Raw genomic sequence first — 12753 nt, 5'->3', positions numbered from 1 at the left:
TTGGCATTTGTACTTGCCTGGTCTTTACACGGATTTCACTATGTCTTTCTGGCTTAGCCATGACATTCTCTTGACTCAACACATTCCTATTTAGTCTCATTGAAGGCTCCTTATCTATTATCACCATCTTTGTATGTCTCTCACTTTTTTGAATAGTGTTGTGGATTTTATCTATAAGCTCTTAAGCATTATCATGCATATCTTCCTTATTGTCCAATTCAACATATTCTAGTTAATTTTTCTCTTCTTCACCCTTCTATTCATCATTAGGCATCAAACCAAAAATATTCTTCCAGTTCATCTTACTTTTTTCCACAACATTTTCATATTTTTTCTTCTAAACCAAGAGTGCTCTTCTCTTAGGAATATATCTATTATTATAGTCATTCATGGCCTTAAAATTTTTTTCTTGTTCAAATCAAGTATGGCATGGAAAAGTATTCCCTTTATAATCTTTCTTGTGGTCATTAATTTGAATTTCATTTTGTTATCAATCTTCTTATGTAATTTATTAGGAATCATATTTCCTAACTCTAATGGTGTATATTTAAAATTTTCCATCATATGTATAAGTGGATCTTCTACTTTTTCCTTATCTACTTTACTCATTTTTTCATACTTCACATATTGAAAACCTGATAATCCTTCACTCCCTCTAATTTTCTCACACAAACCATCAATGGACTTAGGTTTCTTGTGCAATACCTACTTATACTGACTTAAGTCATCAAACTCAATCCTTTCTTCTTCATCATCATTGTCCTTTGGCATTATGAGAGTTATTCTCACTTTTGTTCCATGTTTTCTCAACATTGTCACATCTATAATGGTCTTTCTCTTTGTTAAACTCTTGCCTTTTGTTGGTTTTTTCTTTATCATAACTCTCTTCTTTCATAGCTTAGTAATTGTAGTAGTAGTTTCCCAAGTTCTCTATCTTGTAATGATTTTTATAGTGTGGGAAGGCTTAGTTTCCTACTTCTTAACTTTACTACCTTGAGGTTTAGATATACTATCTCTTTACCTTTTCTTTCAGCTTCCTCTACTTTATTTATTTCTTCCTCTTCATCATCACTAGACATATCTTCATCTTTTCCTTAAGTTATCTACAATAGTCTTCTTGTTTGGCTCCTTTTCCCAATACTATTTCCAAATTGACTACGACATCTTTTTTCTCTCTCTCCACCTCAAAAAGTTTTGTTAGCATAATAAGTTTTACTTTTACAATCTCATATGTACTAAATGACTTGGAATCCTAGTCAATAAGATCATCTAACAATATTGCAATAATTTTTGTAGCTTCATCTATGTTTATCTCATAGCCTAATATTTTTAGCCATGAAATTCTAGGGATGACTTCTAAAATGTATGTCCTTTAAATATACACTCTAGAAAAAATACTTTTTCATAGTATTTATTCACTAAGGATTTAGGGATCCTTGACCCATTGTTCATCTTTTTCTTGAACCCTTCAAAATAACCATCCATAACTATTTCAAAGTTATCTCCCAATTAACTAATGAATTCATATATTTGCTAAGTAGTCAATTTCTTCACGGTCCTTGTGATATTACCAATATTATAGATGGAATTTTGTATGTAAAAGTATATTCAGAAAAGTAAAGAACCTAACTTACACATGTTTGTCTTCATGAAACTCTCCAATATTTTGACCCAAGTGCCTCAACTACAAATTGCCAAGGTCATAGATATGACCCTTGTTCACAATCTTCCATGCAACATCAACAACTACATAGGGGAAAATATCCATTGGGCTAGACTGGTAGAATTGGTGAGCTATAACCCTTAGTGAAAAACCAATATTTTCATTTTGAATGGTAGAAATCATCATTCATTACTTATTCTAGTATGCCAATGTAGTTTCCTCAATCACATCCTTTCTCTAGAAACAAATAGGGTTAATCTTATGTATGAAAGGATATCTAGTAAGGTGGTGAATGATATGTGTAGTGATCTCAATTGGTCAACCTTCTTGCCACAACTTCCTTTTGCGTACTTAGACTAAAATGATCTTTATCCATTCTATCTTGGAAACCCTCATAAACTTAAGGGCATGCTTGATTCATATCTCAATGATGTGTTTGTGCTCCTCCTTTGTAATGGACACCCTGGAAATGACCAAAAATTGAACCAACTACTGATAGAGATTTTAATGTCTTTGCATAGATTTAAAACCACATAGCATAAACAAGAAGGAATTTATGCAAACTGAAAATTGAACTACTGTTGAAATAGTATTATTTTTCAAACTAATAAAATCAAATACATAGCAAACTCTTCAACTCACTAATTACTCCAACATTATAACATGATATTCCAGTAATGACTTCCCATCTTGTTGCTATAGTAATATGAGTAGTGTCGCACTATAGTGCTACTACAATAAAAATTTCCTTCAATAAGTCCAAGACCTTCATAAAATCACCCTCCCACAATGGCATAAGCATCAAACAAGGAGTGAGAGAAAACACCCAATCTACCTGTAGCTGAAAATATGCCCAAGCTGCCTGTTAATGAAGCTAATAGAAATAAATTCCAAAGGCCAAACCCCAAGGGAATGATGTCTAGAATGTCACAAGTGAGGATAGATGTCCTATCATGCCCAAAATACATGGCAAAAGCACACTAACAATTAAATTTCCTTCTTGGCCCTTAATAAGGGATTCATATCATTTTCTGCAATACATCACTGAGATCAAGGAGGGAACGAAAAATGACCAGGTGACAAACAAACATAACAAGGAGACAAAATCTGACATTCATTTCCAATACTGGGTTTTCACAACAGGTATAAAACTAGGGAGAAGGTGGATTTTTCCAACAGGAGATGTTAGACACAACACCAAAATAGGTGCCCAATCGAGGCTATAACTCAAGAACTTCTATTCTTCCATTCTTACATGCCAAAACTCATACGTTGTTTGTGTTGATAGGTAGGGGCCCATAACACCCTACCCTCTCTCCCTCTTCTCGTCCTGAGAAGAGACTCTACAATGTTGGAGTCCAACTGAAGACCTTTCCCAAAATTGGCGACTTTTTCTCTATCCAAGTGTGAGTAATGCCAAAACACCCATACAAGAAAGCTTTGGAATTCAAGCAAAACATGAAGGAAAAGCATTCAAGAAAACATGTTTCAATCCTTCCCAAGCATACCCAACATACATACAAGCATCCCAATGAACAACACAATAACATACGCATGAACCAAGCATGAAACAACATGAGCAACATGAACAACATGAACAACATGAACAAAGGAGATGAAGAACTCCTACGTTCACAAAAGGTTATGGTAAAATGAACAAGTTGAGAAGAGTTTTTCCTTCCTTGCCTTCAATCTTCCAAAAATTCACTCTAAAACTAGAGATTGGGCAACTAAACTCGATTAAAAATAGATTAGCAAAAAGGTCACTAACCCAGTCCGAATTAGATCTTAAGGTTACTCAGTTAACCCTAACTAGCATGTTGGAATGCATATACAATTTACGAGTGTCAAACGACACTATAAAATCAATGTTATGAAACATTAACATTTACTGATTATAGAATGATACATTCATTCATCTCATGATACAAATAAAATACATACAACAAGGTTTCCACAAATGGTACATAGGGGTCAGTTTCATTTCTTTGTTAGTTTTCGTAGCTAAAATATCTTGCACACTCATTGCACCCATCAGTAGCTCAAGAAAATCACATACATATATTCAAAAATTATCTGGATAGTTACATAAATCAAAAAATTAATCTTTCATATAATTAATTGTTTAATTCATTTCTACTCACATTTAATCATCAGTAATCACATAATCAATATAACATAACTTATTCATTAATTCGGATTAAAATACTAGGATAATCATCATTAGGCATGCATATACCTAACATCATAAACATTACCATTTGAGGAATACTAAACTATCTAGAACATAAAACTTAATCATCGAGGTGTCAAAATCAACACCCTTATCATCAGGAAAAAATGCCTCGTATCATTGTTAGTGAAATTTTAATGTTTAAATAGTTGAGATAATGTAGTTTGTTTTCAAATCACTAAATATTTAAAGCATGAATGTATTAGGATCTCAGTTCTTATTAGGACATCTAAACCATAAAATATAATTTCATATCCATTTTAATCTCCTACAATTGTTTAAATAGAGAGATACATATTTAATAAGTACATCTGAGGAGGAACCTTACATGTCCTATAATGCTAAGAACAAATATATAACTCACACATCCATTTTCTTCTTATTTCCAACTTTTCCTAACAATAGCCATAAGCTCTCCTTTTATTCCTACTTCATAGGGTCAACCACTTTTCATGAGAAATGTGGGATAAATAAAAGAAAAGAAAAGAAAAGTAAATGCTAAAGTTCACACAACTAGATGACTGCTAAAATGGGTACATTACAGTCTGCCCCCTTGAAATTTCTTGTACTCAAAAAATCTAGCAACACAGTGAATTCCAACCTCCACCTATATCCCAAATGAAGTAGTATGTGAGATCCCTATGGATATTAAACCAACTGCAAACCAACATCATCATGATTAACCACATTTCCTATAGCCTAGCACTCAAAACTTGTGATGATAATGTAGAAGTCAAAATGTCACCAAAAGGAAACTCCATAGAAGATCTATCCAACCCTCTTCTTACCTATATCCACCCACATAATATATATTGGATTGGAATCTTGATCATCACTAACATGCATTGAAAAAGATGTAGCTATAGGTGAACCATATGCACTCATGCCAACTGCATACACAATAGGTGTAGCCACATCAAAATATATGGACATAGGAACAACACTGATTGCCGCAATAGAAAAGTAAACCAAATTTGTATTTGATGAAAAATCATAATCATCATCATGTGTGTCATCATTAGAACACGCATCAACAACTACATGCATATTACTAAACTCCTAGTTGGATGGTTCTACTGACATAAAAGTGGTTGCTGATATGATAGTATCCTTGTATTCTCCTAATCCAACTATTACTACATCACCATCCCCTGACAAAGCCTCATATGTGGACTCCTGACTCTACACACATGACTTAATGCCAGATTGTGAATCAATAATACTAGAGCATAAACCCACATCTATTGACTCCGCTGAAACACCCACATCACCAACATCATAGTTGGGTGGCTCTATATGTGTCTTGATCCCACTTGAGGAAGCAACTACCTCTTGCATTGTAGCAATAACATAGGGTCTCACATTCAAATCTTCAATAATAACCTTGTCCTCGAGAGAGCCAAAAGTATTAGTGGTAACAACTACACCAACTATCTTTGCACTAACTATAGAAAGAGCTCAAGGAGCCTTAACCTGCTAAAGCTTGGTGTTGTTATCCTGTTTTTCCACTGACACAATCACATGTCCCTCTGAATCATTAACATTGCAGATAGGACTAGTAGGTGTTGTACTAAATATAGGTAGATTTGCATCAGGGACTCCTGTCAAGGAAAACTCAAGCTTCCTTCCATGTAACCTTGATGTCACCCTTCTAAAGATGAAAACCATATACCTTATTTCCCTTTCGATTGTATCTGGATCCAATTAGCTTTTTGACAATCTTTGTTGATGAAGCTTAAGTTTCTACATACTCTCCCACAAAGCATTCATCTTCATGGTAACTTCATCATTACTCCACTAACTTTTAGAACTATCAGTCCTCCTATGTCTGTCCATGGCTAGAAAATGCTAGAGTGTTGGTCACTCCAAATGCAATAGAAAATCTAACGATAACATAAATTTCCCACCCCACAAGATGATAGGAAACCACTTTGATACCACTTTAATAAACACCCTAAAAATGTCCAAAATTTGAACCAACTATTGATAGAGATTTTAATGTCTTTGCATAGATTTAAAACCACATAACATGAACAAGAAGACTTTATGCAAATTGAAAATTGAACTGCTATTGAAATAATATTAGTTTCAAAACTAATAAAATCAAATACATAGCAAACTCTTTAACTCTCTAATTACTCCAGTATTATGACATGATATTCTAGTAATGACTTCCCATCTTGTTACTATAGTAATATGAGTAGTGTCGTGCTATAGTAATGCTACAGTAAAAATTGCCTTCAATCAGTCCAAGGCCCTCATAAAATCATCTCCCCTCAATGGCATAAGTATCAACCAAGGAGTTAGAGAAAACACCCAATCTACCTGTAGCTAGAAATGCGCCCAAGTTGCCTATTAATGAAGCTAATAGCAATGAATTCCAAACGTCAAACCCTAAGGGAATGACATCTAGAATGTCACAAGAGAGGATATACATCCGCAGATGAATAAAATAAAATAAAAAGCTAACAGACACACAATTGGACAACAATTAATGTGGGAACATTACATCCTTTAACTATCCATCTACACATAACCACTCATATATGTTCCTTTGTTTGAAATCACTGACCTAAATAATTTTACACATGTAAAAATATCACACATAGTGGATGAATATCACTCTTAGCAAGATTGGCGATAGGGCATTGAATGAATTTCCTTTCAAACATAAAAGAGAAAATAAAATGGTTGAGGCAGAAATATAAGGTTTTTGTATTGTATAGATTAGTTAACAACTAAATGTGCCGCACTTTAATAAAAATAGATTTTTGTGATTTGATAGAAATTACAAAATATATCCATGCTTCAAAACATGGTTTGATCATTGTCAAATATAAATCTGAATGAAATGAATGACGTGCCCCAGTTGAATCAATATTTTACTATAAATTTAATTTTTGTAGGAAATTACATGTGTTATGTCAAATAGCTTATTATCCTCAAGATATTTTGTCAATATTATTATGATGAGAAATAATGTAAAGTCCCTTGTGGTGATATTTCCTTCTCCCAAAAAAGAAGATTATTTTGGACATGATATTAACCTTTTACAAAAGAGGAATGCTCAAATAAGGTCATCTGAGTCCCTTGCTTTGCAAAAATCATGCAATGCTATTATTTTTTCTAACACGGTCATCTAAGCACATTACATTAATATTGACGAATCAAATTATCTTAATTTCATATTGAAAGGAAAGAAACATGTTTCCACAAGACATCTTGGTATCATGAATAATTTAGTATCAAGTGAAACCTTATGATGTTCTTAATTTGTTTTAGCCATTTGATTAAATAAAACAACTAAGCATATACTATGATTGCTAGATTTAATGTTGTCTCCTTATTTAATTGGGAATTAAGACTATCAATTATCTATGGGATAAAACCTTCCGATGTTCTTAATTTGTTTTAGCCATTTGATTAAATAAAACAACTAAGCATATACTATGATTACTAGATTTAATGTTGTCTCCTTATTTAATTGGGAATTAAGAATATCAATTATCTATAGGATATTTTAAGGTTCATGTGGAAATCATAGAGGCAACTCAAATCATGCTTCAATTTAAACTCTAGAAACAGGGCCATTCTAAATGAATATCATAAAATTGTTCGTTTTATTTTTTCTTATTTTTTATGCATGCTTCTCAAGTATTCCCAATGTTCTTCTAGTTACAACTATATATTCTTTTCTCTTGACATCATCTAGAAGCTATTTTAGCTTAATCTATTCATGTTCCTCTACCTCGACTTGCTTTGGAGATTGCAATTTAAAAAAAATACATAAAAAACACACATGCTTATAATTTAGACCGATCTAAAGTTGATATCCTATTAAATTATATATTTTAAAAACTTCTACATGAAAAAGTTTCATTATTGTCTATCTTAAATTCCTTAATTCTTCCCTTTATACCCCTCTACTAACATGAATGAAAGCTTAAAAGATTACCTCTTAATTTGATGTCATTTTAAAATATTACAACCAACACTCTTTCCTTCTCTAAGTATGCCCACTTTGGCCACTTCCCATCATCATGGAAACCTTCTTGTGTAGGATATTGCTTAGCTCGTAACAAGATCCACATCTCTTGCCATGCCAATTTTTTCAAGTGCATCAACAATATAAGATGTCTTATTTCCTTGTCACGCTTATTTATCTCTCAAGCAAGCTTGAAAAATTCATACTAATTTTTAATTCTTCTAACCCATTTGACACTAATAGATACCTTATCCAGATGGCACTAATAAATACCTTACTAAAAAAGATAAAGATTGTAATAGTGATGCTCTCAAGGTGTAGGTTGAAGCTAATCTCTCTCAGTTCAAAGCTATGTTTTTAAATCCAAAATGCAATTGAATAGAGATTTGATTCTCTACACTACCTAAACCTCTAGCATAGTTCAATGTTCTCCAGTTACATGGGTTTCTCATCTAGAAACATGTTATTCAACTCATGTTGCCAATTGTATTCTTGGTTTTGTGGATCCACATTCTAAAATACTCTTAGTTCTACAAGCATGCAAAAGCATTGCTTCACTTTACTAGCATTGGTAGTTGAGACTTGTGAAAACTAATAGATTGTGAAATATATCTTTGTTGATGACTACTTGTGTTCTTTGCTACTTGTTTCTACATTACTACTTGAATAACTTGCAAGCTATATCATTCTTAAAAATAATTAACTCGTATAATTTTTTGGGAATGAAATAAGATCACCAATAAATTAAAATAATTAGTACATAATATAAAAATAAAATAATAAAATGTGTCTGAGCATTCCAAAATAGACATCATTCTCTTAATTGAATAGGGAAAAATTTGACATGTTATTAAACACATTATAGAAAAACTCATTCTAAACAACACATCCACCCTATTTTAAACGTTTCACAATTAAGATACACATACCTAAATGCTACTTTAAACTTTAAATCCTCTTGTGAAAAAATTGACATGTTAACTAAACGCATTAAGAAAAAATTCATTCTAAACAACACATCCACTCTATTTTAAACGTTTCACAATTAAGGTAAACATACCTAAACGCTACTTTAAACTTTAAATCCTCATGTTTTAATTTTTGTAGTAAAGGAAACTTGCCGTATCGGACTATGATATCATCCATCCACAAGTTGATCGCTGTATAAATTAAGGAGAATTTTGTCTTCTTCCAGTTTGGAAAAAAGAAAAGAAAAAGAGGAAGGTCGCTAGTTCGCATGTGATTTTTGCTCTATCACGTCACTGAGTCAGAATTTCAGTTCCAGTACGAATTTCATATGGCAAAGCGTCTATATAAGGACGCCAATCCCACCCACTTAGACCAAGCAAGATAAAACATGCATTCATTGCAAAGCATGGAGAGTGGCGTAATGAGAGTGAGAGGGACTGCAATTGCCTTGGCAGTTGCTCTGCTGTGGGTATCTGCATCTGGGGGGAACATAACAATATATTGGGGCCAGAATGGCGCGGATGCCGATGAAGCTTCTCTTGCGGAGACCTGCTTAAGCGACAACTTCGAAATTGTGGTGGTCCAGTATCTGCTCATAAACGGCACTGTAAACAGCACGATACCAGAGTTGGACCTTGTAGGCCACTCAATAGATTCCCTGAGTGCGGGTATCAAATCCTGTCAGGAAAGTGGCCGAAAGGCGTTTCTGTCCCTCTATGGAGCCGTTGCAAGCGCAGCCCATGCGGACTTCCTGGCTACGTATCTGTGGGAGAACTTTCTGGGAGGAGAGTCGGAGTCCAGGCCTCTCGGAGACGCCGTTGTGGACGGCATTGATTTTGGTTATTACGAAGCATCAGCGGAGCACTGGGACGATCTGGCGAAGGCAATCTCCAATCTTAACACAACGTCCGAGAAGGTCTATCTCAGCGCTGCTCCTGAGTGCCCCTATCCCGACTATTTTCTTCAAAAGGCCTTGGAGACGGGGCTCTTCGACTACATTTGGATCCAGTTCATTGACAACCCTACCTGTGAGTATGCCAATGGTGATGCTTCAAATCTGGTGAAGGCATGGAACCAATGGATCAATAGTCCGGTAGAAACTCTTCAAACACCGGGCTTCTACCTCGGCCTTCCAGCCGCGCCCGAACTTGGAAGCGGGTATATTGAACCGGCCAAACTCATCTCCGATGTGCTTCCTAAGATCAACGGGTCTGCAGAATATGGAGGAGTCACGCTGTGGACCAAATATTGGGACCAGGAAACTAATTATAGCTCAATCATTAAACCTTTTGCGGTAATGATGCCGTCCCAAGTTAACGTGCCCACGTTGGCCTCTGTTTGAGAAGGAAAGACATTAGTAACGTTGAATAACAGTCGAGCTTAGGTACTGCTCGGCTTGCTTTCCTTCAGCTCTTTGATGAGTGCATGCGATATATACATATATGTGTGCGCGTAATGGTTTTCCCTATATACTAAGGGAATAACAGTTGATAAATAAATAGTTTTATTTATAAATATATTAATATCTAATCAAAATTATTTCTATATATCTTTAAACTAATAAAACTGAATGTTTCTGAAAATTTCAGTCTTTGATCTTCATGATCTGCATAGTTTGTAGTCAAAAATATTTTTAAAAAATTAGAAAAAAATCACTATGCTTTAGTGAATCTTGAAAAAAATCTGACTTTGTTTTGTCTTTAGTGTATTTGGGATGGAGATTAGCCTCTCCCGAAAACTATAGTTGTGGATCTTGTTGTGGGGTTTTCACACCATCGCCCCATTGCAAATGGGGCCCCCCTTTTGTCTCTTGGTCTTGTCCTTTTAGCTTTAGTTTTTGGTAGTATTGGGCTCGGTCCTCTAAAGTCCCCTCTTTCAAATGAGAATTGGTAAAATTGACCAGATGTGAAAAGTGTTCTCCATGTGGCTCTGAGAATGGAAATCATTTGCTTGTTTGAAAATTGAATGTCTTGACTTACTATTTTTAGAAAGTCTATTTTTAGTAAATTTCACTGCGTCTCAAATTGACCTTAATTTTTCTTTGGGACAACTTACTATTTTTAGAAAGTCTACTTTTAGTAAGTCTATTTTTAGTAAATTTCACAGCCTCTCGAATTGACCTTATTTTGACTTTGGGACAACTTACTATTTTTAGAATGTGTATTTTTGGCAGGTCTATTTTGACAACAAGTGAGCTATGGTTGATAAAGAGGCAAAAGGGTACATGTTTCTATATCCAAAAGAATGAGCAAGCACGACAATCAATAAAAAAAAAAGAATTCTTCCATCGTGGACAAAATCCAAGATCACTTAAAAATTTTACCTTGGAGAAAAATGGTTGTTGTGGAATTCTTCCATCGTGGAAAAAATCCAAGATTACTCAAAAATCCTACCTTGGAGAAAAATGGTTGTTGCGGAACTCTTTCATCATGGACAAAATCCACAATCACTCAAAAAATCCAGACTTGGAGAAAAATGGTTGTTGTGGAATTCTTCCATCGTGGACAAAATCCAAGATCACTCAAAAATCCTACCTTGGAGAAAAATGGTTGTTGTGAAATTCTTCCATCATGGACAAAATCCACGATCACTCAAAAAATTCAACCTTGCAGAAAAATGGTTGTTGCAAAATTCTTCCATCATGGACAAAATCCACGATCTCTTAAAAAATCTAGCCTTGAAGAAAAATGGTTGTTGTGGAATTCTTCCATCATGGACAAAATCCATGACCACTCAAAATTTCCACGACCAAGAGAATTAGAAATCATGGAAGCAAAAATGGCTAAGTGTTGGACATTTCTCCTTCATAGAAGCAAAAATGGCTAAGTGTTGGAGATTTGTCCTTCATAGAAGCAAAAATGGTGAAGTGTTAGAAATTTCTCCTTCATGGAAGAATAAATGGCTAAGTGTTGTAAAAATTTTCCTTCATTGAAAAATGAAAAAGGATTAAGTGCTGGAAATTTCTCCTCTAGATCTTGAATTTCACCCTCTTCAAGCGTGTACCCAAGACTAGAAAAATGATTGATGATGATTAAAAAAGGGAGAATTCTTCAAAATGTAAGAAAAGGCATAAAAGTGAATTGAAAGAATTTGAAGAAAAAGGAGGAGAAATATCTAGTTCTAAAAATTCAAGAAAGACACTCAAATCCAAAATTCTAGTACCAAGATCAAAGTACTAAGTGATTTGGTCCCAAACATTCAAGGTTCAAAGATTAAAGTCCAAATCCAAAAATCCAAGAACATGGTGAAGGAAGTTCAATATGAAGAAATTATAGAGTAATATAATTATTAGCAAGGGATTCCAATCCATTTTAAGGAGATAAATTTCCAAGCAAGTACATGGAAGATGAGAATGTTCAAAGAGAGATTTTTAGAAAAGTCAGTCAAAGTCAGATCTTAATTAAAATGATGCAGTTGGAAAAGACTCGAGCTTACATGGCCTCCATCATCATTTCATGGCCTCCAATTATCTTTGATGAAGAACTAAGGTCTCCAAGTCAAACTTCTATGCATTTAGAGAATGGAATCAAGAACAATTTATTCAAGGAAGACTGAGCATTTATTGAGTAATGGACATGCATGGTGGATATTTATTGCACCCCACTCCTTCCTAAACAACTATGCACAGTGGGCATTTATTTCCCACTATAGTAGTGGATTCCTTGTTGCATTAATATAGATTCCTTTCCTTTACCTCAACCCTAACTAGGGCTATTGTGGCACGATCTTCGCCATTGGTTATTGTGATCATCTGAGCCAACCGTTGTAATTGAGGACCTATATAAAGGCCTCATTTCTCATTTGTAAAGGGATTTTTTTATGAGATTGTTGCTATGAGTTACTGAGATAATAAACTTTTCATTGGAGTATGGTGGATACTTGACGTGTCTTAGTGCTTTCTTG

At 34.3% G+C, this 12753-nt stretch overlaps 1 protein-coding gene across 1 annotated transcript; it reads left to right on the top strand.

Annotated features, from left to right (window-relative positions):
• The first annotated feature begins 9210 nt into the window (after window positions 1-9210).
• Window positions 9211-10367, top strand: LOC149561574 (acidic endochitinase-like). Its single transcript, XM_089825195.1, has one exon. It carries the CDS (start codon window positions 9239-9241, stop codon window positions 10190-10192), a length of 954 nt encoding a protein of 317 aa, XP_089681321.1. The 5' UTR covers window positions 9211-9238; the 3' UTR covers window positions 10193-10367.
• Window positions 10368-12753: the final 2386 nt, after the last annotated feature.

The sequence above is a fragment of the Cupressus sempervirens genome, chromosome 4 (assembly GCF_028749045.1).
Source record: "Cupressus sempervirens isolate cs-2001-9-10 chromosome 4, ASM2874904v1, whole genome shotgun sequence".
In the NCBI taxonomy this organism is placed as follows: Eukaryota; Viridiplantae; Streptophyta; class Pinopsida; order Cupressales; family Cupressaceae; genus Cupressus; species Cupressus sempervirens.
The sequence above is the reverse complement of the archived record's forward strand: the minus strand, read 5'-3'. Positions and strand labels throughout refer to the sequence as shown.